Raw genomic sequence first — 27,792 nt, forward strand, 5'->3', positions numbered from 1 at the left:
GCTTTACAGTCATGCAAAGTGTGAGAAAGTGGGTTTCTGTTGCAGTAAACTCCCCCCCCCCCTTTTCTTTTTGTTGCCAGACTATTGATGCTCTTTGACTTGATGTGCTCTTGGGCCCTGCCAATCAGGACCCCAGGGCCTGTGTTCCTTCCCTAAAAACTGTATTGAAGCCTAAACCCAATTGGCATCTCTGGCCACAGGTCAGCCCCTGGTAAGTGGTACCCCATGTACCCAGGGCACTTTGACCAGATAAGGCTCCTAAGGGTTGCAGCACCAATTGTGGCACCCTTAGGGGCCCTGTACCTTTTCACAAACACACTGTCTTGCAGGTTGCATGTCCTGGTGCAGATCAAAAGTGAAGAGTCAACATGGCACACCATGCCTACCAACCACTGCCCTGGCCTAGGTCAGTCACCCCTCTAGCCGAGTGCACTATGCCAGTGGTGAGGGCACAGAGGCATGAGCCCTGTGCCCCTACACATTCTCAGACATTGTAAGTGCAGTGTACCATTAAAGAGTATATGGTGATGGGAGGTTGTCATTACGAACTCCACAGTACCATGATGGATACAACTCGAGTTTATCTCATCATGTGAGTGCATTTTGATGTGATGTCTATTGTAACTTTTTTGTCTTTCTTTGTAGGTTACCATATTGAACCGCTTGGGTATGTAGACTAGTCACTTACCTTTTGTTGTAGATAGTTCTTATTATTTGATCCTGAGGAAGTGCCGTGACCAATTTTTTGGCTACCAAGGCACGAAACATGTTGATCTTGTTGAGAGTAGGGCATGCATAACTAGTCTCATAAACCACTAGTGCCTATACCCACCTCAATTTCTATTGTTTTAAATTAGGCTGTTTACCACTTCATTAAATTCATGTGTGGACTAACAGTACCTATTTTATACATTCACTCACATCTACACATTCTAGGGTCTCTTACCCCCACGGCACCCTTCTGCTGGAACAAAAGATCCCCGCCAAAGAGCCCCAATATTGGGAGCCCGTCAGGAATTGCAGCGCCGACCTGACGAGGGGCAGGCTCATATGATGAAGCATGACACCTAGCTTGCTGGGTGTGTGAGAGCCCTAGTTCTAATAAGGGATTTCCCCCCCTTCCTTTCTCAACCTGTGCTGCTCTTGACCAGGCTCCATTTTCTGAGACACATGACAACACATCTCTTTGTCTCCTTTCCCCCTCCCTTTTTAGGTCTCGCCTGACCCAGCGCATGCGCTGGTCTTGAGAGAGCTCCAAAAAGTGCTACCAGGACAGCCTAGAGCTACAGTGCACGTGCGCGGGCGCCGCTTTTACCGCGATTACTTTCACTTTCACGGCCGCTTTGATGTGCGATCACTTTCGCGGCCGCTTGGCATAGCCAATAGGTCTCGCTTTTGGGACCTTATAAGCATTTAGTTATGCAACTGTTGCATGGCTAAACACTTATAAGGTCCCAAAGGCGAGACCTATTGGCTATGCCATTGCTTGTTTCCTTTATTAGAGGAACTTTGTACCCTTTTGTATTATATATACACCATGCCTACCAACCACTGCCCTGGCCTAGGTCAGTCACCCCTCTAGCCGAGTGCACTATGCCAGTGGTGAGGGCACAGAGGCATGAGCCCTGTGCCCCTACACATTCTCAGACATTGTAAGTGCAGTGTACCATTAAAGAGTATATGGTGATGGGAGGTTGTCATTACGAACTCCACAGTACCATGATGGATACACTGAAGTCTGGGAAGTTTGGTAACAAACTTCTAAGCACATTGTACCCACACTGAGGCCGGTGTGGGTTTCAATGTAAAACCCACAACAGAGGGCATTTTAAAAATGCCCCCTGAACTCTACCCACAACCAGTGTCCCGACTGAGTGGCTGCTTAGGCTGCCGCCCACCAGACATGTTGCTGGACCCCTGGGTCGAGAGCCATCCACTTTCGAGGGCCTGCAACAATGCACATCCTGGGACGAGGTGCTAGGTCCCCTCCCCCAGGATGGGCAGGGGAAGCTTCAAAGGCCTGCCGCCTTTATGAGCTTCTCCGGACCACTTGCTGTACTCAGCAACTGGTCCCCACTAGTTCTACCCCCCACTTTGGGCAGGAGAACCGGCGGGAAAAACAAGTGAGGAAGAGAGGTGTGCCCACCTCTGCCAACTCCACCCCTAAGATGGGGGAGGCGAGGTGAACACAACCATCTTGAGGATGGGGGGACCCAGCCAACCAGGGACAGGCTCCTGCCCCCCTCCCACTGGAGAGTGGCAGAATAGGGGGTGTACCCACCCCAGGGAAGGGACCCATTGGTCCCTGCCCTTTACCTACCTGTAACGCCCCTAAATTTAGTATTTAGGGGCAGCCTGAACCTTCCTTCCTTAGATCCAGCAACCACAAGAAAAGAAGGACGAGAAGCCGTGCAGAGCTAACAAGAGGACGACGCCCACTGACTTGCCCCCAGCCCTACATGCCTGTCTATCCTCGAACCTGCTCCTGCGAAACCCCGACGTGTCCAGCGGCCAGCAACCTCAAAAACCCCGGAGGACATGCCTGCATTCACTTTCCAAGCTGTTTCTCCAGTGAACACCGGACGTGTTTAAACTGCAGCTTCTGGTGCCAGCCAGAAACCGTAAATCCAGCACACTCTGCACCCGCCGAGCCCGGCCCGTGTTTGAGTGAACAAACACCACGAGGAGGTCCCCCCGGCGATCCTGACCCGAGATCTGGTGACCCCTGACCTGCCTCAAGCCTACAGACGACACCTGCAGCCTCAATCCAGAGGACCCCCCCTACCCGACCAGAGCGGGTAAGAAAATCTGACGTCCAAAGGCACCCCTGCACCCCATGCCCCAAAGCCTTTTGTGCCCAACCCAGTGGTGCCTAACCATTCCTCTACATCCCAACTTGCCCCTCGAAGTGGTGGTCACTCCTGGAAGATCCTCGTCCCCAAGTCTGCAGTGTTTCTTTGTCTCGGAGAATCTCCATTGAAATCAACAGGGCACCCGACCTCAAAACAGCACCCCGCACCCGGCCGCCCTAGTGCCGCTGAGGGTGCCCCTTTCGAGCTAACCTGGTCCCCAACTTGCCCTGAGCATAACCCTAGGAGCTTTGCTCCCACAACCCCGTGGCCTGCTTGCCAGCCACCAATAACTGGAGCCCCCCTATCCTCCATAGGATAACATTGGTCCTCAAAACTCTGCACCCGGCCGCCCTAGTGCCACTGGGGGTGGAACAACAGTGCATCACTGTCCCTGGGAGACCCCTGAGTCTAACCCCAGAACCCTAACCCAAAAGACTGATTACCTACCTGGAAACCGATAACCTCTTTTACCTCATCGAATTACATTGGCACTTTTTCCCCCAAAAAGTTTTGAAGTGTCAACTTTTGAAAAATAAGAATATTCCTTAAAAATCACACAAATAACCTAACCGAATTTTCTCAACTGTTTTCAGGAACGGTCCCAGTGCTGAACCCAGGTGTCCAGCACTGAGTAAGAAAAGTAAGGCAAAAGTAACTTACCTGTGAATTGAATTTCCTTCCATTGGATAACATTGGGGGTTCTTTGTGAAAAAGTTTCTAAGTGTCAACTTTTGAAATGCAATAATATTCTTTAAAAATCGTACCTCTAACTAAAACGAATTTACTCAACCGTTTTCAGGAAATGTCCCAGTTCTGAATCTAGGATCCAGCCCGGTGTTAGCAAAAGTAACCTGAAAAGGAATGAATTGCATTTTTCTTAAAAAGCCCATTCATTCAAATGTACTATACCTGCTAAGTGTTACAAACTGCTTACTTAAATTGTAACCAAATTCAGTACAAGTTATACTGCAATTTTGAACTGTGTCCATACAAGTAATTTATTACTGCAAAGTATTTGTATGCTTACCTGTACAAGACGTGCTTAGTTCTAGAATTAAAAAAACAGTATATTTTTTTATACAAAAACAATTGGCCTAGAGTTCAGTTCTTGAGTGTGTGAATTCATTTGCTGATTGAGAGTGTACATCAAATGCTTAACACTGTCCTCTAATACTGCCTTACTGCTCGACCAAGCTACCACTTTAGCGAGTAAGGTTCTATCTAACTTTAACCTCTGCCAAACGTCTGGAGACCCTTGGACTCTATACCCATGGTACCTCACTTTGGTGCAGTATATATAGAGCCAGTTTCTTACACAAAGCATGTGTATCTACAGCACACATGCCTTAAACGGATTATGTTACTTCCCCTGTAATCATATTTTCTTGGTATGTAGTGCTGTAGCTTCACATGAGCCAACCCTCCTCCCCAAAATTCTTGTATAGATTGCAGTTGATACACTTTATTTCATGCTAACACATGGACAACTCAATGCTTACATATACAGCATTCTTACATTCTCACCTACCCACGGCAAAACAATCTGAAGATGGCATCAATGACCTTGCGCAGTATTCCCAAGAGGAGGATTCACACAGCGTTGTGACTCAAAGAAAACTTCTTGGAACACAAACAACTCGTAATCAGCCAAGCTCAACACTAGATTGAAGAACTAATGCAAAGTATGTGAATCTACAGCACTACATGCCAAGAACAGATGCTTACAGGGTAAGTAACATAATCCTTTTTACCGCCACCTCAGAGGAGGTGGCAACCATTTGCCAATAGAAAGGGGTCCTCATGGGACCCCTTCTCCTTTGTGAATCTAGATACGAATATTTTTTAATTGCAGGCAGTGGTCCCACAGACCACTGCCTCGTCTTAAAAAATGAAACTTAAACGTTTCACTTTTTTCTTTGGAAATGCAGCTCGTTTCCCATTAAGGAAAACAAACTGCATTATAAAAAATTACTTTATTGAAAAGCAATCACAGACATGGATGTCTGCTGATCCCAGCAGGCCACCATGTCTGTGATAGCTGCAATTCCTAAAGGGTCGCACATTGCGACCTACCTCATTAATATTCATGACGTATGTCTATTTGTGACCTCATTTGGAATCGCCAAATGAAATTCAATGGGTTTCATAAACTAGAAATAGCAATTTCCTAATTCAGAAAGTCACACAGCCTCATGCATCAACCCAAAATCCAGTCGGTAAAATACCGATTCGCTAATAGCTCCCGGTATTAAGTTAAAAATACCCAATCCCAATGCATCAACCCAAAAGCAGAAATCGCTATTTAAGGAATCCTTAAATAGCGATTCTTTAAATAGGGATTCCTTAAATACCGATTCCTTAAATAGGGATTCCTTAAATACCGATTCCTTAAATAGCGATTGCATTTAAGGAATCCCAAAGTGAGATTCCTTAAATGCAATGCATCAAAGTTAAAAAATTAGCGATTTCGCTAATAGGGGGAGCAAATTACCATGAAGATGAACTGCATGGTAATTTGCAAAAACTTTGAAAAATGCACTTTTGTGCATTTTTCAAAGTTTTATGTTGCGCACACACATGCCCTTAGAGCATGTGTGTGTGCAACATATGTGCACATATCATTTTCAGGGGTGCTATAGGGTGTCATTTTGACACCCTTGCACCCTTGAAATTGCATGAGCAATTTGCGAGAACCTACTGGTACTCGCTATTTGCTCATGCAATCTCCGATTCATTCCTATGGGCCTGGAGGCCCATAGGAATGATTGGGACGGCATTCCTTAATTGCTACTCGCTATTTGCTAGTAGCAATTAAGGAAAGTTAAGGAATCGCTATTTGAATAGCGATTCCTACATGCATAGCCTTTTGCTATTCCTTATTAGCGAATCCTTATTTTTCGCTAATAAGGAATCGCAAATGCTAATGTTGATGCATATGCCCCACAGTTAGGTAATTGCTATTCCTAAAATCTGTACATATGGCCCTTGTTTTCTAGATTAAAATAATTATTCTACCCATGAGGAAAGCTTTAGCATGGATAAATGCTCTTCAGATTTACTTTCTTCAATTTTAGGTTCAGTCTGTAATGAGATTTCTTTCTAAATTGAGCAACACCCATAGTTGTGTCTCATATCAGACATTAGAACTGATGACCTACACATAGAAATACCTCTGACAGGCAGTGACCTGAAATCCCTACACTCCTGGGTCCGTTCAACCACCTTTGCCCTAAGGAAATTTTTGTTAAATGTTTGTTTATATTTTATGGATAGAGACTATTGGCTAGATGTATGAAAGTTAGGAATAGCGATTTCCTAATTGAGATTTTTTGCAAATCGCAATTAGGAAATTGCTATTCCTAATGTAGGAAACTCTTTTGAGTTTTATTAGTGATTCATTATTGGTCACAAATAGACCTACCTCATGAATATTAATGAGGTAGGTCACAATTTGTGACCCACTACGATTCGCTGCCATCACAGGGATGGTGGTTTGCTGGGGTCAGCAGACTACCATGTCTGTGATTGCTTTTAAATAAAGCAGTCATATTTTCTTTTTTAGTGTAGCTCCTTTTCCCTCAAGGAAAATGGGATGGGTTCTCCCAAACAAAAATGAAATTTTGAAGTGCACCTTTCCTCTCTGTGGCTTTATAATCTCATTTTGCTCCACCCTGACAATGTCCATTTTTTCAACCATGATAACAGCACACTGTTTTGATAAGATAATATCACATCACCCTCATTCTGTGCTAATAATGCTGCTCCCTGTTGGATGTACACTATCTGACTGTTACTCCAAGTCCAATGTTTGAAACCTGCTGTCAAGCTCTAGGGAGGACTAGGTATATGTGAGCGGAGTGATATGTCATGTCATGTCAATAAGAATTTGTAAAGCGCGCGTACACCGGGGAGGTTTCATGGCGCTGAATAAGCCGAATTCAGGTCCAAAAAGAAAAGTTAGAAAGCCTGTCGAAAAAGCCAGGTCTTTAGAAGGCGTCTGAAACTGAGGAGAGTAGAAGAGAGGCGAATTTCAGAGGGGAGGGAATTCCAAAACTGTGGGGCCAGGATAGAGAACCTGGCTCCACCGGTGCGTTTGAGTTTGAAAGTAGGAGTCAAAAGAAGATTTTTGCGAGCAGAGCGCAGATGGCGCACAGGGGTGTATTTTGTAATCATGATGTTGACAAATTTCGGGCTGGGTCCATTGAGTGCTTTGAAGATGAGGCAGCCGATTTTGAAAGCGCTACGCTGAGCAACAGGCAACCAGTGAAGATGCTTCAAGACGGGGCTGAGATGGTGATGCCTAGGTAGGTGAGTGATTAGGCGTGCTGCCTGGTTTTGTATAAGCTGAAGCCTTTTAGATAAATGAAGGGGGATGCCAAAGTACAATGAATTGGCGTAGTCGATATGTGACAAAACCATAGCAATGATGACTTGGATGCGGGCGTCATAGGTAAGGTATTTACAAATTTTCTTGATTTTCCGAAGTTGGAAAAAACAAGTGGATACCACAGAGCTAATCTGGGGTATCAGAGTTAGGTCTTGACTGATGTGCACCCCCAGACTTTTAGCTGTGCTAGAGGGAGTGGGAGGCTGACCCAGTTCTCCGGGCCAGAAGTGGGGGCCCCAGGGTTTTTTAGCAGTACCGCCAATTAAGACGACTTCCGTCTTGTCCAGATTACGTTTTAAGTGATTCTTGTTCATCCAAGTGCTGATGAACAGCATAGTGGATTGGAATGTGTAGACCGATTCAGGGGTGTCACTGATGGAAAAGATAAGTTGGAAATCATCGGCGTAATTGAAAGTGCAGACTTTCCGATCCTGCAGGGAGCGGACAAGAGGACGGAGGTAAAGGTTGAATAATAGAGGGGAGAGAGAGGAGCCCTCGGGGACACCACAAGAGGTATGAACACTGGGAGCAGTGAACTGAGCTGTTCGAACTGCCTGGGAGCGATTTTCCAAAAAGGAGATGATCCAACTTAGGGCAAGGCCAGAGATTCCTGCTTCCCTGACACGGTCGACCAAAAGGTGGTGGTCGACCGTGTCAAAAGCGGCCGAGAGATCAAGTAGGACCAAAGCCTGTGGAGAGCCCTTGTCAGATATCTGGTGTGTGACCCCACTCTGGACTTCTGCTCTGATTTAGACCCCATGGGTGATGATGCTGGGATGAGTCATGTATTGATTGATCAGTGGATTTGGCATGATGGCACGCACATTAGAATAGTGATACATGGGACGTAAGTCCCATAGACAGCATTTTCCATATTTCATTTGGATGAGAGTACACTTTTAGAGGTGTCTTTTAGACATCTGATTTTGTAGCCCTCCAAGAAAGTATGGGGTGCTGTGCACCTGTTGGAGGTGTGTGTATCAACTGTTGCCTCTAAACAACTATGCACATCTGGGAGAAGCTATGGGTAATGTGTCAATATTTGTTAGTTTTCCTTCTAATTGCTTCGTCTTTTTGTAGGAGAACAGAGAACAAGCTCTACAGCGACGACTCCTGGAAGAAAAGTTTGCCCTCTTGCAGAGTGCTGTACAGGAGGCAGAGCACATAGTGCAGGACACACTGAATAGACTTGATGACTCCGGGCACCTGAGCTGCACAAGCTCAGCAGGTAATGCAGATTATACGTCAGTGTTGTATCTGGGAGTAGTTATTCTAACCGCTGGCCTTTTTCCTCATCTCTTACTAACCCAAGATCCACCTAGCGGCAGAACCTGAGACTGCTTTAGCATTTTTATAGAACATTATGTCAAGCGGACACAATGTATTGTCAGTCCCCAAATTACTATGCTAATGCAAGAGCCTATTCTTTCTTGTTCTTTTAAACATGTAGAATCCCATTTCATATGGGGGTATTTTGACATTTTTAATGACAAGACTTCTCATGGTCTTCAAGTTTGGATCTGTTACAAAGCTTTTCCTTTCAATCTAGAAATTACAGACTGGGCACTATATCATGTCCCATGCCAAGCATCAGAACCTGTAGGCAATACTGTTCCCAGTAGCAAGAATGTTATTTTACTCCTCTCTCTCACTGCTTTCCCAGGTATATCAGTTCTTAGGAGCAAATCGTTTTTGTGTTGTCTCCTGGTTGACATTGCCTCTAATTTTATTGTGTCGCTCTTTCTCCACGGATTAAGTACCTGAACATCCGGCACCATGTGTGGGAATGGTGGCAGTTTGCTTAGGCTGATAAGGTGACCGTACTCGTTTGATATTGTTCTGTCACCGGGGAAAGCTGTCGTTCAGAGTAGAGTCACTTTAGTATATTATAGTTATGACCTGAACACCTTTCTGATTTTCCTCATTCTCTCTCTTCTACAGAGAACCTAATATCTAGGACACAACTTGCATTGGACTCTGTGGGAAGTCTTCAGAGCGCTCTCAGCAAATATACATCCGATCCATCAGGTGAGAGGAGTAGAGGCTACGGAGCTGTATGGTGGGCAGGAGAGGATGGGAGTGTGGTTAGAGAAGGAGCTTGTGCCATTAGTGTTGCTTCATACAAAGGCTTTACTGACTGTTGTCTTAGGATTTAAGGCTTTTATTTACAGCTCATGTTTACAAACCAATATCATGGCTGTTGGTATTTATGCTATCATGCCCCCCTGCCAACCACATGCCCATCCAGCCATTTATATATATACACATACAGCCCTCATGCACAGCGTGCTGTGGGTGAGCTGTACTTATTGTAACCGTAGTGAATGTCAGAGCTACAAATAAAACCATTTGTGTAGGTCAACTTGTCTCTCTGAGGTCATTAATTGAAAAACGCCCACAGACAGAGGAGTATCTTTAACTATAGCAGATCCCTGCTGAACCACATTCATCATCTTCTTAGCAGACCGCACCAAGATTGAGTCCACAGGACCCCACTGCAGGCAAAGCCCACTTCGCTCCTCTTCCATCATTATCCTTGGTCAAAGATATGCCTGAGAATATCATAACCGGAGACTACATCCGTATCGGCACTCTGCATTTTCAGGGGTGAAAAAGCATCCTGAAGAGCAGCTCAGAGCCACAACACGAATAGTGCAATGGGCAAATCCAACTCCGAGAAACATTTTTCTGAAGGTGAATGTAGTAGGCTGGCTTGCTGGTAATCCATTAGAAGTTAAAAAAGCAAACATTTGTAAACTGAAAGCTAGTATTTGTATTAACATACTTTTTGTGTGAGTATTGCTATCACTGTGAGAAAACACTTAAAACCTCAACATTGAGGTGCCACTAAGGTTCCTAAAAACCTTCTGCGAGAAAAAAAGATGATAAAGGCCAATGGGCAAGCCAAATTAAAATATACTAAATTCAGGTCCCTTCAATTTGTTCTCTCCTGATTCTATTCATAGCATCCTCTTTTCTTACTGAGAAAATATAATCTCTACTCGAAATTTGCTACTCAGATAGGTGCAGCAGATCACATGCACTCTCTCCAGAAAAATAGTCCAAGTCCAATCACATAAATAAGTTGCAGACTTGCCCATTCGTTATAAAAGTTAGTGGGTCTGCTTTTTATATTTTTTAATGCTCGGCAATGGAAAAGGGCTCTTTGGTCAGTAATGGTTCCTAGAAGACTCAAGCCAGCTTTCAAAGAAGATATGCCCATCACAACTTGCGGGAGACATCTTGGGTGCTATATGCTCTGAAGATTCTTATTTTAACATGGCAATTAGCCCAAAGCAGAGAATCATTTTATTATTGTCTTCCCTTTCAGCTCCAGCTTTGCTTGTTGATTATTGGTGAAATGTCTACAGGCAGTGCTTGCTCTGCTCTAACCTCTGGGGCTTCAGTGTACACCCTTTCCAGGCCCCCTAAAGAGAACAAACCTTTCAGCCCACAGTTGTTCACAATCAGTCCTCCACATGAAATGTAGTTCTATATAACCATCCTTCTAGTGATTGAACCTGGTACCATGTCATTTTCTCTGAATCATTTTAATATGTATGGCTGTATTTCGTCGACAAAGGCTCCAAAAGCTTCCTTGTGTGTGTGACCTTTAAATTAATTTTTCCAATTGCTTCTAAAATAACATAAAGTTTTTGAACCTTGTAAGGGTGGTCAGCCCGGCGAAATACATGTATCGGACAACATGGGGAGTGCATCTAAGATACAAAACGGTCGTGTTTACTGTTGATTTGAAAACCAATAAAATTGAGTATGAAAAAACAAACATTTTCCTGATATGTGTTTTAGTCAAGAGAGCGGAGAGACGCAATAGAAGAAAATCAAATGGACAACCTCATCAGCCCAATATTATTTTCTGGCTTTGGGAAAAGAACAATTTTTTTAGGCGATATAGTTTACAAATTATGTGGTTCTTGGAGGCACAGTGGAGCAATCCTCATTTATTTTCTTATCCTCTCAGTGACTGGATATTTCCTTGGATTTGTGTGCACTGTGTTTGTTCATTTGGGCCTTCTACAGGATCACTCCAATAAGTATTGCAAAGCATGTCAATATGTCTTAAGCTGACGACGCTCATAATTAGAAAGTAATGAAATTGAGATTTGCGCATCTTGTTGGTGGTTCGGTTGTAGAGATATCCAAGTCAAAGTATTACACGTGGCAAAATTTAATGAGTAAACATTTTAAACACATGAGCCCCTTGTTGCAAAGCGGAAGAACAGTTTGGTGCAGAAAACACCAAAAACCCTTAAAATGGAACCCACAGTAAAGATCCCATATGCTAAAAATTCAAGAGAAACAGGAACATGTTAAAGACATTGCTTCAGATACTGAAGATGGCGCACAGGAACATTTGGAGGTCTACTCCATTTGAAAGCCAGCGCTTCCTTTATCAAAGTCAAAGAATCTCTCCCTGAGCACCGAAATCAGCAAGAAAATGGCTACTCTGTAGCACCGGCATCACTGTCAAAACTTGAGACTCCTTTTTAAGAGCAGGTGACTGGCTTTCAGTGACCCTATGTTCTCAATGACAGCTGACACATTCCATATCCAAATGGATAATGAAGAGCAAGAGAGACATCCTCAAAGGCAAAAAGTGGTCTTGGAACCTATACCTGATGACGAAGGTAAAAAGCGAACTACCCGGGCTAGAAGGTGACTAACACTGCAGTCTGCAACATTCATGCTGCTTATTCTGTGGCATTGTTGTCAAGATACAACAGCCGTTAGTAGAATTAAACGGAAGAAATGCGTCATCTTCTGGAACCAAGCAGGAGTAAGGCATGGGTAATTGTGGAAGAAGGGCGAACCATTGCTAACACCAGCATTTAGAACTGGTTAGACCAAACTGAGACAACTACAACATGCAAGGCTACAGGAACATACTCGGAAGACATTCCTATCTAAACATAGCTATTCTACAAACTCTGGTGAACTCTAAGGTCACTCTCATTAACGTTAGTCATTTTGTTGACTATGGCTTCCTAATGGAATGGCATTTGGAAGAGGTATGTAAGAGAATGCTCCACATACCAGAGCACTAATCTGAATATGAGATGGGAACCAATACATGAAACATGTGTTTGAGACCCAACGTAGAAAGTATGTTTAATCCATCTGTCTCCTCTTTGTGTAGATCAGGTGAGCTGCAAGCCTGACCCCCTTGAGGAAACATCTGTACAGCTTCACAAAGATGTAGGTCACAAACCTGTGCGGCGTCTAAATGGTGTTAATTTATAGCAAAGACAATACATAGAAGCTTAGGCAAATTAATATACCTTGTGTTTCATATTGAGGTAAGCACAAAGGATGTCCCATTTTGGAGTCCGGAATTGCCACATTGACCGTATAACAAGCAAAGAGTTGTTCGTAAAACCTAAAACCCACTCCACGAACGACAGAGAGACAACAGTTGACTTTGTCATACATTCCATTATAAGGAAAATTTGGGGCACCAGCCGGCGTGACCCTTAATGAATATTTTCACTTCACATCACTGTATGTATAGTAGTACAAGGGCATTTGAAGGAGAAAGTGATGCTTGGTAATTTGTACGGGACTGCGTCAACCTCTAAAGTGCGGCCAACGTAGGCCACTGCTTGTTACTCTAAGTATGGTAGGCAAAGGTACAACAAGCAAGCTCATACTCCTAAAAACATGTTAATTACCTACAACAATTGTTTTGGCCACTTGAATAATTATAAATTCACATGCAGCCAAACCAGCCTCCTTTAAAGATTGACATTAATTCCAAACAAAGCAGTAAGCCGCGAAATGTGGAGCATAGAAAAGTGTCATTAATTAGTTTATGTGAATTAGAATATGTCTGAAGGTGTTGCCAGCAAGAGAACTACATTGAGGAACGCTTTGTTGTAAATACAGTGAGCAGCACTATAATGACATTTGGTGAGTGGGTTGACTGAACAGTAGTGCACAGATGCTGTACTGTTTGTTAGATTTTAGTTGTAACTGTGAGATCCCTAGAAGAGATCATTAGATCTTCGAGGCAGCCTCTTAATTAGTATACTTTGATATTTCTGTTGAAGCAAATAGTAGATCTCTTTGATTGCTGCTAGTGCTTGCTGGTGCAATAAACTCTCTGCTTTGTTTTGCTGAATGGCTCCAAGATGTGAATGACTTACTGCGAGCTGTGACACTCTTTGCCCATCTGATGTCTGACACCATCCTGCAAGGCAGTGCCACCTCTCACACGGCGCCGATGGAGCCTGCAGATCGTAAGTATAGCAACTACCATACATGTGTGTGATGACCAGAATCAGACACCTGTAGGCTGGGTGATAGGCTGCTAGGGAGAATTACTCTTTCACCTGTCAATGTAAATATTCATCCTTATTGATATAAATAATGTGAGTGTGAGAGTGAGGAGTGAGTGGTACACTTCTGTGGCACAAATATTATTACTGAATAAAAACATTAATTTGTAAATTCTTTAAAGTTTTTTAAAGGAGTCCAACAGGACTCATAATTAAAATTACATTGCAAAGGCAATAATGCTTGAGAGGCGAAGGGGTTGCAGTATTTCTTCCCTAAATAATATGCTCCCCACCTATGTGCCCTATCGCAATCTACTGCCCCTTGAATAAGGAAGACCACTCATGGAGGTAGATCCCTATCATTTGTAGGTGCTACTCTGTGAAATAGACAGCTGACCTCTCTCCCCACCAGACCATCCGATTTGTTTTTTTAGGAAACATCTGAAAGTTCAACTGTTCGCTTTATTATCTACTTTTCTATCAGTAGGTCTGCGATTTAATACACCGTGCTTGGACTCCCCACGTGGGATAGCAGTTTGTGCTTTGCAAAAGTGTCAATCAGTCAATAAATCGATCTACATGGGAAACCGTTGAAAAATGCCAACAGTAATATCAAATATGAATTATAATTGAATAATTAGATGGTTGGACAGAAATACAAAGGCATAGTAAGCTACAAAAAAATAAAAGCTGTGTGAAAATCCAATTCCAATTCCAAAAATTCTTTATTTCGGTCATATAGACCATAAAAGATGCAATAAAAAGAATACAGACAATAAAACATTAATAAAATACATTTGAATAAAAACAACTGTCCCAGCAAGGAATAAGTTAAAATCGCGTTTAGAAGGTTCTTTAAAAAGTTCAAGGGGCTTCAGACAATTTTTTCCTTCTGATCAACCATATAGCCATAAGAAATTTGGAAACAGCAAACACAATGTGGTCCAGGGTGCAAGTTTTCAAGATCCTATATGCTTGTGCATACTCTCTGAACCCCAGGTTCTTACAGAGTGGCGCTATCCAATATTTCCTAGGCCTTTGGTATGCAGGACACACAAACAAGATATGGGGGTCATCTTCCACGTAGTTGTTACAACAGGGGCATATTTTGTCGCCCCCATTAGTCCACTTCGAGGTATATGAATTAATAGGTAGTGTGCTATACCTCCATTGAACATACAATTTCCTTGCCAGGATAGGAAAGATAAAATCCATAAAAGGTTCAAAAGCATATGAATTTTTGGATTCTAAAAATTTCAGGGTTAGGGTACCACTATTTTGAGCAGCCGTCAAGTGTGCGAGGGACCTGTCCTTATAAATTAGAGCCAAAGCCTTGCGCGAGATTGCGCGGCAACCTCGTGCAGGGTCCTCCCACAGATGACGAAGATTAAGGGCAGACAGTTCGTTTTCCACAAAGGTGAGCCAGGGGATTTTGCCACTTGAATTTAAGCTCATGACATGGGTAAGGTCCTCCCTATAGTGATAAAGTTCGTCCGTAGACCAGAGCCTGTGCCAGAATTTCACTGGCTTTGACACAAGCGCCTCTGCAATAGGGGGGAGGCCCATGTCCATTCTCAGAGGCTGGAGTGGCGTGGCACTTGGAAGGGCTAAAAGGCGCCTCAAAAAACTGTTTTCCACTATTGATAAGCCCTTCACCGTTTTATGTCCCCATAGCTCACTGCCATACATGGCCGCAGCCTTGGCCTGGGTCTTATAGGTTTCAAGGGCCGGGCTTATGGGCTTGAAAGAAGAAGTATTGGCCACTTTCAGGATTGCACCCGAGAGTTGGGATAATTTGGCCTTGGAACGTACTATCTGCCGATCCCATGCCAGGTTTTCCTGCAGTGTGACCCCCAGATATATGAAGGTAGACACCCTCTCAAGGCTCTCGGTCCCCAGGGTAGGATTGGGCCTAGTTTTAGTTGGTGGGTTAAAGATCATAAACTTGGTCTTTTCTGTATTCACCTCCAATCCATGCTCACTGCAGAATAGACCAAACCCATCCAGGATCCTCTGAATCCCCATTGGAGATTTTGAGAGGAGGAGGGTGTCATCGGCAAACATGATTGCCGGAACCCTCCTACCTGCCAAATAGGGGGCGTCATTATCCTTAACATTTTCCAGATGTGATATGACATTGTTAATGAATAGACAAAACAGGGTCGGTGCCAGGACACAACCCTGCCTCACACCTCGGCGCACAGGGAACCTGGATGAAAGTCTGCCATCCCTCCCACACCTGACTTGCGCATAGTTGTTCTCGTGCAGGCGGGCCAGGATGTTAAGTAGCTGGGAGGGAATTCCTAGCTTTTCCAATACCTCCCAGAGTTTCCTGCGCGGGACTAGGTCAAAGGCTGACCTCAGATCCACAAAGACCATGTACAGTCTCCCGCCCTCAATCCTCACCGTCTTCCAGTAGAGGAGAACTAGGCGGAAGATCTGGTCCATGGTCGATGTGTTTCTCCTGAAGCCAGCCTGAAGGGGACTCAAGATGTCATTTTCCTCCACCCAGTCTAATAGATGATTCAAGATAAGGCGCGCAAAAAGCTTTTGGGGAACATCTATCAGGCTGATAGGCCTATAGTTTGCAGGGCTCAAAGGGGACCCTTTCTTGTAGATCGGAACTATTTCAGCCCCTAACCAGGAGGAAGGGATCGCCATACCTCCCAAAATGGCATTAAAAAGGACAAGAAAGTACGGGGCCCAAATATCCGGGTGATATCTAAACAAATCACCTGGTAGCTTGTCCAGCCCCGGTGCCTTCCCCAGAGCTAAGCCCTCCAGTGCCAGCTTCACCTCCCCCAGAGAAAATTCCAGGGCAATCTCTTGCAGGCAGGGGGACTCTAACACCATCCCCTCCGGCCAGAGAGTGGAATCTTGGTATAATAACCCAAACTGAGCCTCCCAAACAGAGGGGGCAATGTTGGGTTCTACTGCAGACAGCAGATCCCCTGTTCCATTGTTTACCAGAGCCCAAAATTTTCTATAATCTTTGGATTTCAGGGCTCCGGTCAGGTCATGCCAGTGGTTCCAATCCCACTCAGCCCTTGCATTGGCCAGTGCAACCTTATACCCCCTCCTAAGGGCAGCTATCTTCACCTTATCACTACCCTCTTTGATTGCAGAAAGAAGCTCAGACTTAGTTTTCCTGCAATTGGAAGTATACCAAGTCGGAGCACGAGTCTTTTTCCTTCTAGTAGGCACGGCCGGATTGAAAACATCTGCAAGGTCCTTTACTAAGGCCAGATGAATACCAGAGAGTCTCTCATTGTAATCTGAGGGTCTAGATTGGCTGATAAGGGCATCCACCTCCTGGAACCTGGGGAGTGCTATGTCATAGAGGTTTTTTAATGCTTCTTCTTTCTCAAGTAGTTTCCCCCATTTCACTCGGCGCCTGCTTGTAGTGAGTAATATATCTCCCTGGTCGGCTAGAAAACCGGTAGTTGGCGTCCCTAAGACAGGGGCTGGGTGCTGGATCATCAGGGAAAGGGCATTGTGGTCACTATCTAACCTCGAGATCACTCTAAAATCAATAACTTTGGGCCAGAGGGAAATATCTATAAAAATGTAGTCCAGCCTTGACTCATGGTCCTTTTTATTAAAAGTACAGACCGAAGGGGTGTCAGAAGGAGTGCGCCCATTGCACGCCCTCAAGGCGAAATTCAAGGTGAGAGAGGTAAGTTGTACTGCCAACGGGGACCAAGCTTTAGGGTGAGGTGATGAAGAGGGAGGGACTCCCCAATGGTCATCTTCGGCACTAGAAACACCCTCCATTAGGCCCTCCAGGGGTTCAAAGTGGCAGTTAAAATCTCCTCCCATCACTATTTTCAAGTCCCCCGTCAATTGCCCTAAAAAGGATGAGAGGTCAGCTAGGGTGGGGGATTCTTTACCCACAGCGACTGGTCGAGAGTATACATTGACAATAGCCCACGTACTTTTGTCAGGCCATCTGAGGAGCACACACTGAATGTCCGGTGAAAGTGTGTCCATACCAACTGCCTGACACCCAATATGGCTTGCTACCCAGATTGCCAAACCTCCCGAAGGTCTCCCTCTCCCATTCGATTTTGCTGAGATTTCGAAGATGTCGTATCCCCTCCTGGCCAGTGGTGCCCTGGCCCAAGTCTCTTGAAAAAGGAGTAGATCACACTTACTAACCAAAGTTTCCCACTCCGGGGTATCCACCTTGTTAGAGATGCCAGCTACATTCCAGGACAGGATAGTCATACCAAGACCTTGGGGTTTGGGACCACCCTCACTTGGTGCAGACGGGATGTCATATACAGGGTCGCCCAAATCACCCAGGCCAGAGGTGATGGGCGACCGAGTGGGTAATTCAGCAGGCTCCACCAACTGCATTGCGGGAACAGTTAATGCATCTGGTGGATCCTCGTTAAAGACTTGAGTGCATCCCAGTATGGGCCCTTCGGCTTTTACAGGGGTCAGGGACCTTTTTTTGTAAGTGGGAACAAATGTACCTCCCCCCCCAAGTATAAAGCCATAGGCAGATTTTATCTGACCATGCGGAATGGCCCCTCTTATTGGTCAATCTACCAGTTCCAGACAGGAAAATCTGTTCTGATGGACAAAATTACCATGGGCAGGCAATGGATTGTACTTGGGTCTGTACCGAGAACCATCTACTGCAAAGCCCACTCTAGTCCAACTCTGTTCCCTCCCCACTCCTAAGTTGGAAGCTTTTGGATAGAATTGCGAGAGGGACACTACATCTATGTTGGATTTGTCCGGCCTTACCAGCCAGTTGCAAATATAAGGGGCAACCAGTGGGCTTTTAAAACTGATTATGATACAGTCCCCTACCCTATTTTTGGGAGTGATTCCAATCCATGGGATCCTTCTAACCATCAACACATCACCTTTTATATTAGGAGGGAGGGGCCTATTGGTATTAAGCCAACTAATTACTTTATTACGAAGTGAGTCCTGTGGCTCTCTGTAATCACTAGTGAGCTCAGGGACTCCTACCATAATCGCTGTGTAGGGCACAGCCTCCGGGGGCAAATTAACCACCCTACGCCTACTGTTAGGACTCATGGGGCGATTAGTGAATTCATCGTTGGCTCGCCCCCCGCTCATTAGAAGTGGTGATGTTGGTTGTTTAGATCTTCTAGGTACCGGGACAGGGGGCCTAAGTATTTGTGAGGGGGGCAATGGGGGAGAATGGCTACCTATACCACTATCTTGAACCCCTGCCGGGACCTGTATACTTGTTCCCGCAGAAGGCGCTCTGAGCCCAGCAGGATCCTGGGGAGTCGTCAGTGCACCTGGACCCAACCCCCCACTAGAACTATTCCTACTCTGTGCCTCTTCCATAGCCTTAAGTCTAGCAGCTATAGAATCCAATTTGACGGTCAGAGGCTCCAACAGGCTCCTAAGGATATCCCTAAAAGAGCCAATCAGAGCTTCGGCTGTATTTAGAGAATTTCCACCAAATACAAACGGGCCAGAGGACCCAGGTACCACTGTTGCTAACGGCGAATCTAAATGATCAAAACCGATTCCCGGGGAACTATCTACGGGAGAAGCTAGGACGCCAGAACTAGCAACTAGTGATGGGTTGATTTTATCCACTTTGGCCCTTTTTGCCCCTCTTAATTTCCTTATCCTTTTCCTTTTCGAAGGGTGGTAGACTTTCCTGCCTACAGGATCTGTTGGCGCTACAACCTGCCCTTCAACCTGTACTTTGGATGTTTCTGCACAAATAATATGCGGAGTGGACTCCACCACCCCCGAGGGGCACAGGGACTCGCTATCCCTCAAAAGGTTTGACGGGGTCCTAAGTTGTTGGAGGACAGTCTCTATTGTCTGGTCGATGCTATCCATGAGAGATAAGTGAGTGGCGTCAAATGGTGTTGGAGTGCTAATATCAATGGATGAAGAGTCCGAGGGGACCATTGAGACGGACACATTTTCAACATTTACCTCTGGGATAGTGTCTGATGCTATGCGACCTTTAGTAGCCGCAGCACTAGACTTACAAAAGAATTTATCCAGCGTGCTGGAGCACTGTTGGGCAGCCTTACTTCTAGATACTCTAGTGGCCATAGCGGGCGGGATAGTTAAAACCACTAATTGTATAGAAAAAGGAGGGGTTTGGGACAAAGACAACGATAGAGAGGGGGCCCGGTCCGGTCTCTGCCGGCCTCTAACGGCCTAAAACGGCCCGCTCTTTGCCCGGTCTTAGCCCGGGCTGCGTCCCGCGCTGCGGGAGTAGGATGTTGTGTTAAAGCCTCAGGAGGGCGGGGGGCGGGGCAGCAGGGAGAGCGGACCGGAAGCTCGTCGACGGTCTAGCAGGGACTTCTGGGAAATGAAGTCCCCGCACGCTCGCAGCCCCGCTACAGCCACACGCTTGATGCCGGTTTCCCTCCTCTGGGCTCTTCCCGGCGTGGATTGTGGTCCGCTCCTCGATATGGGCGAAGGGGCACCCGCGAAGCGGGTGCGCCGAGTGGAGTTTGGGCGCCAAGTAGGAACAGGTAAGCTCCTCCGTGAAGATCCCCTGTAAAAATCAGCAAGATGTCCCGCTAAATCCACGAAAAACAGGTGTTTTTAAGCCTCAGGAGGGCGGGGGGCGGGGCAGCAGGGAGAGCGGACCGGAAGCTCGTCGACGGTCTAGCAGGGACTTCTGGGAAATGAAGTCCCCGCACGCTCGCAGCCCCGCTACAGCCACACGCTTGATGCCGGTTTCCCTCCTCTGGGCTCTTCCCGGCGTGGATTGTGGTCCGCTCCTCGATATGGGCGAAGGGGCACCCGCGAAGCGGGTGCGCCGAGTGGAGTTTGGGCGCCAAGTAGGAACAGGTAAGCTCCTCCGTGAAGATCCCCTGTAAAAATCAGCAAGATGTCCCGCTAAATCCACGAAAAACAGGTGTTTTTAAGCCTCAGGAGGGCGGGGGGCGGGGCAGCAGGGAGAGCGGACCGGAAGCTCGTCGACGGTCTAGCAGGGACTTCTGGGAAATGAAGTCCCCGCACGCTCGCAGCCCCGCTACAGCCACACGCTTGATGCCGGTTTCCCTCCTCTGGGCTCTTCCCGGCGTGGATTGTGGTCCGCTCCTCGATATGGGCGAAGGGGCACCCGCGAAGCGGGTGCGCCGAGTGGAGTTTGGGCGCCAAGTAGGAACAGGTAAGCTCCTCCGTGAAGATCCCCTGTAAAAATCAGGAAGATGTCCCGCTAAATCCACGAAAAACAGGTGTTTTTAAGCCTCAGGAGGGCGGGGGGCGGGGCAGCAGGGAGAGCGGACCGGAAGCTCGTCGACGGTCTAGCAGGGACTTCTGGGAAATGAAGTCCCCGCACGCTCGCAGCCCCGCTACAGCCACACGCTTGATGCCGGTTTCCCTCCTCTGGGCTCTTCCCGGCGTGGATTGTGGTCCGCTCCTCGATATGGGCGAAGGGGCACCCGCGAAGCGGGTGCGCCGAGTGGAGTTTGGGCGCCAAGTAGGAACAGGTAAGCTCCTCCGTGAAGATCCCCTGTAAAAATCAGCAAGATGTCCCGCTAAATCCACGAAAAACAGGTGTTTTTAAGCCTCAGGAGGGCGGGGGGCGGGGCAGCAGGGAGAGCGGACCGGAAGCTCGTCGACGGTCTAGCAGGGACTTCTGGGAAATGAAGTCCCCGCACGCTCGCAGCCCCGCTACAGCCACACGCTTGATGCCGGTTTCCCTCCTCTGGGCTCTTCCCGGCGTGGATTGTGGTCCGCTCCTCGATATGGGCGAAGGGGCACCCGCGAAGCGGGTGCGCCGAGTGGAGTTTGGGCGCCAAGTAGGAACAGGTAAGCTCCTCCGTGAAGATCCCCTGTAAAAATCAGCAATACCCTATACTGGGGTGGCATGATGAGCAAAAGAACGATGGATTTAACCCAGATCTCTTGACTGGAGGTGAATGTATGATTTGGTCAGCATTCCGTCCATCATTTGTTTGCGTAGCACTTTTCATCCGAAGTGGGATGGGTATGCCCAGACGTGGGTCCCTTGCTCACTGTGCCACTGGATTCAAACTAGCCTGGCTGATGAAGGGTAATACCCAGAAACCGGTCCCAGGATGCTTGTTTCCGGTCCAGGGAGGACCTGGCTTGGCAGTTCGGTCTGGACTGTTCCCATGAGGCACAGGGTTAAGACTGATTTGCGTATGGCTGGGTCTAAACTGGGGTGGCATGGTGAGCAAAAGGGCGATGGATTTAACCCAGACCTCTTGACTGGGGTGAATGTATGATTTATTCAGCATTCCGTCCATCATTTGTTTGCGTAGCACCATTCAAGGACAGGCCACAGTTCTAGATGGGAGTGTTGTGGCTGTGCTGAAAGACATAGCAGAACATTAGTTAAGAAAATGAGGCTGCAGGGAGGGGCATAATAATAGTGACTATTTTTTACTGTGCACACCACACATTAAATTAACCTCACCCACTGAGGATAGTTTGTTTCCATTTCTGTGGTACACATTTTGCTGATTTCAGGATGATTCAGAGGTTCATGCATTTGAGCTGCACCTCACTGATCTGCATTATCTGTATTTTTGTATGGTAGAGATGATGGTGAAGAAATTTGTACTGCAGCTTGGATGGGTGGTGTGGTGAGTGTGTTTGTTACAGCTTAGAAAGAGGGAACTAGTCATGTTGTGCTGTACAATTTATTTGGCACTAATGGAAAAATGGTGAGGAGGATCATGTCAGCGTTACCATTCTGGCAAATTATGTCCTACTGGTCTGGCTAAACTGACTTTTTTGCTTTCTTGCAGTTTTGTTTGAAACCTGCAAACAGTGTGGCAGTGATGTGCTGTCTTACCTTTCCTTGCTGAAGCATGAGTCCACGTTGGGCAGTGGGGATTGTGAAGCTGTTCGAGATTGCCTCAATAGGATTATCTCTATTGGTGAAGTAAGAATCATCTAATCATCATTCAACATTTATTAGATGGTTCAGGGCATGGAAAGGGACTGTATGTGGCTACTTTGTTTTCTTTGTGTTTTTACAGTCACTTTTGGTGTCTCTTGTGATGGAGAAAATATGTTCTACCCTGGTTGTTATTGAAAAGTTGCATGGGATGACAAGCATTGAGTAAGCAATTTTGGTCTTCATGATTATGAGAGAGATGAGTGTGTTCATTATTCCAAATTCAGACCACATGTCATTGAAGATTTGTAAAGTGTTAAGCTTTCTCCGCCAATGCACACAGATTTGATTCAGCACTCTTATGGCTACAGTTCACAGGATTTGGATCTTACCTCACAGGGAGGGCTCTGTCGGATGTTGAAGGGGCAACAGAGTCATATTAGAGAATAATAATCTGGTTTGAAAATGGAATAAATAATGGTTTCGTAAATTTACCACCATAGGAAAAGTTATGAAAAACTTTTGTTATGGTTGAAAAGACTAAAAATAACAGAGTCTCTGTCTGACTGCCACCGTTTGGAGACAAAACAAATTGAACTTAAAGGATTAAATACAATCTTGGGATGTAGAAAGGTCCCAAATAATTGCTTTGTCATGTTGAACCTGGAGACCATGTTATGCCGGTGTCAAAGCAGTCACCAAATGATTTGCTAATCAATAAACAAAACGTCTATTTGCTTCATAAAAAAGAGTATTTTGATGATGTTATAAAGGCATTTAAGATGCCAAAGAAAAAGGCAAAGAGAACAAGTTGAGCCAGGGACTACAGATCACACAACCACGCCTGCAAAATCTCCACAGGTTGCAAGTATGAGAAGGATGAAAGATGGGGAGTAGAGATGGTATCACAAACAAGAGAGTGAAGACAATTTGTATGAGGATCAGGAGGAGGAGCAAATATTGGAGCACAGTGACATGGACACCCGATAACCACAGATAAATAATTATACAAGCTCTTCAACCAGCACAGAGATGAAGTCATTGCTTACCATTGTTATTTAGTATAGTACAATGTTGTAAATGTATTTCTAAACATCCTATATCAGCCTATGCAGTTAAGTCAAGAAATCAGCAGAAATGCATGGCACATCCACAAGACAACTCTACATCGAGGCACATGTCGAACCAGACTTCAATAGTAACAGCAGTGTAAAAGATCTTGCAAACTTCAACAGCTACTACGATCCCTCCACCGCATAAAAAGGTAAAACTGGGTGCAGGGAGTAAAAAAATAGGTCTGCAGCTCTTAAATGATGTACAGCAATTGCCACGGCTCTCATAAGTCACTATGGACACCAAGAAGGAAAGAAATTGAAGAGTTAATACAACATATTCTCAGTAAGCTTAAAAAGACAGTTAAGCATTGTTTTGAAAGTAAAAACAATCCCCAGTACCTGTTTAAAGCTGTTGCTTCAAGTGGCAGATGTCAGAGGCAGACAGGAGACAGTACTGGGTAAAGGCTCAGAACAATGAAAGCATCAATGTGTGGAAATGTGCCTTTTAATGAGCACACCGGTGCAGGGGTCACCCTTCTCTGTCCACGACTCTGTAGACCAACAAAATAGAGATTGGCACTGAAGCTGGAATTCAAATAACAAGTTTATTAATCACTCATGAGTGGGACTACGTCCACACAGCACTGTTGAGTGCTGCCTGAGGTAGTACATGGAATACACAGACCATGGTGCTTATATACATACTTTTTTGCAGAGTAAGCATGTAGTTACAAATAGATGTGACAAACCTACACAGAAAATAGTTACAGCCAGACATGGGCAGATGGGTAATCACTTAGTCAGCAAAGTGGGAGGGGGAACAGAACTGTTTACTACAGTAGAAAACAGTTGACAGTTACATCTTTAACCAGGTGCATTTCAGCAGCTACAGGCCTTTTCTCAGCACGTACATTGCTTTGGCTCAGTACAGAAGGAGTTAACTAAAGCTGATGACACAAGCAGAATAGAAGGGCAAGCAACAGTGAAGACGGAAGAATTACATAGCTAACAAAATGGCTGTCACAACCAGGATGGCTTCAGCTTATGCTAACGGAAATTATTTCAGATTTTCTCAAATGGTTTAAGGTTAAATCAAAAATAGCAGCCTATCCATTGGCCAGTTAGCGTACCCCTAAAAAAGATAACAATATGGCTGGAACAGGGGAGCATTACAGACTAGGAAAACATATTGTAGGTGAGTGCCAACTCAAAGAAAACCTCAGGGCTGAGAGCAAAAATGGGTAGAAAAGGTACTGACTGCAACAAACATTGGGCGACAATTGTCGACCATTCCTTAGCAATATTCTACTAAATATAAGCTTCCCTTTTGGTGAAGCGGTAGTGGCAGAGACCAAAGCCAAAGAGGTTCAGAAAATTCTGTAAAGTGGCAGATTGAACCCCACAACCATTGATTGGTAGGGGAAAGTTTGAAACATTACCTAAAAAATGGGTATAGATAACCTCAGGCAAGTGAGTGCTAATATTGCATTGAGATGACACAACTGCAGCAGGTCCTTGAATTATTTTAGGTATGTGCTCTATTAGGCCTTTGTGGCTATGTGCATTTTGTTAAAGACTTAAGGCTGCAAGGGTCTTTCGCATTAAACTAGGGTAATATATCCAGAGCACTTTACATAGGGGTAGAACTAAACTGCCGGTACTAAATCTCAAATGCTATGCCTCGATCCACACAATATATGCAATTAATGTGCTAACTGAGTAGTATGTTATGTATTCTTCAATATAAATACAGTTTTAAATAATTAATTTACTTCTTAGTTTCATGGTTCTACACAAAATTATTTGTATGAAATCACATCATGTTTGTCTCCCAACTGGAGAAGTTCAAAATGTAATAGTCAAGGATGTTATACAGGAAGTGCCTCTGGAGGAGGAATATCAGAGGATATACTCTGTATACTTGATCGTCCCAAATTCCTTTGGGATTTTAAACAGTTAGGTAAAGTGACAAAGCTTAAAGGCAACCTGAGAAGAAGTTATTCCAATACTATGGGAACTTTATGCATACACCTGATACTGTATGCTGTTTTACACTTGATACTAAAAACAAATGGCTTACGAGGCAAAGTTGGCTGTCTTTATATGACTTGTAAGATGTTGTTATCAGCCACAAAGTGGAGAAACTTAAAATGTGGGACTCAGAACACCATAATAAAGAGAAGAAAAATAGGCCACCATTCCATACTTTGATGGTTACAGCAGAAACATGATGGGTGCACATTTAGACAGTATATACGTACAGGGTTGGGTTGAATATAGAACTGCTAACAAAGCAAATCGGTTCATTGGAGTTAAAAACAGTATATGTGGAGTTTAATTCAGTACCATTGCAAGATCAGTTGTGGAGGCAATTCGATTATGTTAAACTTGAGCAGGTAAAAACACTGTTAAAGAGTCTCAGAGCGCATTCAGCGAGAATGAAAAGGGCTTTTTTGGCTTACACTTGAAATGAATTGCTTAATGACACGTTTGTAGCAGCAACATGGTCTTTGGCGCACACATTTAGAAAACATTGTGTAGATTCTCAGCCAGGAATAAAAGCTCAGTGAAAGTAGACGGTTACAACATTTATCTATTTGTGCTGTTTCTTAATACTATAATGGGGAGATATTGTTCGATAATCTTTGCACAGCATGTTCATCCTGAATAGACTCACACAACAAAATAAGCTTATTGAAACTCTACAACTTTAGCTTGAAACTGTTTTAAATTGACAATGCCCCATCAGAGTGATTGGGAGTGGTACATAGTACAAGGGAGGTTTGATAAGATGTTCTCAATGTATTTTCAGAATATGGGGGGGGGGGGGGGGGGGGGGGGAGAAGATGGTGGTTATGTACTGGGGCATTGTGAATTTACAGTTGAGTTCATCTTGAGCCATACTGGCTCTGCCTATGGTCAATGCAATGTGAAAGATGGAATATTATACCCTATGTTCATCGAGTTTCAAACTGCTAAAGAGGTATGACTAGTTTTTCCCACATCGTGTCTTAAATGCCATGTAAGGAAAGTAAATATCATCACTTGCTGTCTGTGTCCTCTCGGTAGGACCCCATATTCTCACATCGTGGTCTCTGTGTCTTGGAGGGATGTGACTGTAACCCATTATCTTCTGTTCCCTGACTGCAGTGGCAAAGATTCTCACCTCTAATCCTGTGCATGTTGCAATGTTCCTTCTCATGGGTTGCCCTGTGTGCCTTTTCTGTAGAAACTACAATTTTCATCTCTTACCTTCTGTACCCTGTAGGAGCTGCCACTCTTGCCTCTTGCAACTGTGCCCTGACTGTAGGAGCTGTCCTTGCCACTTTATTTGTCTTCCTGTGTCTGTGTGTAGGGTCTGTGATCCTGTGTCTGTGTGTAGGGTCTGTGATTGTCTCTGCTTGTTTCTTGCACCTTATGTACAGGAGTTGCGGCCTAAGGGCTTGGATATCAAGCAGGAAGAACTGGGAGACCTTGTAGACAAGGAAATGGCTGCAACGTCTGCCGCAATTGAAGCAGCTTCTGTTAGGATAGAGGTAAGCTTATGTTCCTTTATCTAATGCTGAATATTCCAGTTGGGAATCAAAGTTACTATGCAGCGGCTTACTGCATAGAATGATCTATATACTCCTCTCAGCACAAGGAAACATAGATAGTGGCTGATTATTGTGTTTCCATTTTTGAGTGTCATAGGGATAATTCATCTCATTAAAACCCTTTTATCTAACTCACCAACTTACTGTTGCAATTTGCACAGCTGTACTAGTAAGATTATATACAGTATTTTTCATTTTTCAAAGTATTTTCTTTCGTGCAATTTTCTGATCTGTCTGATTTCCAAGATTCAATAAAAATATTACTCAACCAAAAATAGTTTGCCTGAGTGAAGGACAGTTACATGTAAGAACACCACACATGCAATCTGACTGCAAAGTCAAACTGATGCTTTTGCCACTTAAAAGTGTCTGAGGATGATGTGTTAGAGACCAGATTAGACTTTCTTTACTTTGTATTCAATCCAAGGACCTTCAGTGAATGATTACCTCACAGCAGAAAAGTGCTTACCAAAGTCCTGCATTGATGAAAGTTTTGTGCTAGCAAAAGGTTTTTTACGTCCTTGGAAATAGTAGGTTGTTTGAGCCACTTTAGGGGCCATAGATGCAAATTTTTCTAGAAATACTCTGTCTGGCCCTATATCATCTTACTGCTTTTTATCTCTTTTCTAATAGGAAATGCTCAGCAAGTCACGTGCTGGAGACTCTGGAGTCAAACTGGAGGTGAACGAGAAGTTAGTATTGGCACCCACCTCCTCCCCTCGCTTTCCAAAAGTCCAGGCTTAGCAAGATTCCTTTCCCTCCTCCAC

General features: G+C 45.0%; 1 protein-coding gene across 1 annotated transcript in view; it reads left to right on the plus strand.

Annotated features, from left to right (window-relative positions):
- Positions 1-27,792, plus strand: part of HIP1 (huntingtin interacting protein 1) — a 352,795-nt gene that overhangs the window by 248,959 nt on the left and 76,044 nt on the right. Inside the window, exons 19-24 of the mRNA XM_085649657.1 lie at positions 8,320-8,467; positions 9,181-9,267; positions 13,389-13,496; positions 22,283-22,419; positions 26,855-26,965; positions 27,659-27,717. Coding sequence (XP_085505783.1) covers positions 8,320-8,467; positions 9,181-9,267; positions 13,389-13,496; positions 22,283-22,419; positions 26,855-26,965; positions 27,659-27,717 — 650 coding nt within the window. The remainder of the gene's footprint in view (positions 1-8,319; positions 8,468-9,180; positions 9,268-13,388; positions 13,497-22,282; positions 22,420-26,854; positions 26,966-27,658; positions 27,718-27,792) is intronic.

Source organism: Triturus cristatus, chromosome 3_2 (assembly GCF_964204655.1).
Source record: "Triturus cristatus chromosome 3_2, aTriCri1.1, whole genome shotgun sequence".
NCBI lineage: Eukaryota > Metazoa > Chordata > Amphibia > Caudata > Salamandridae > Triturus > Triturus cristatus.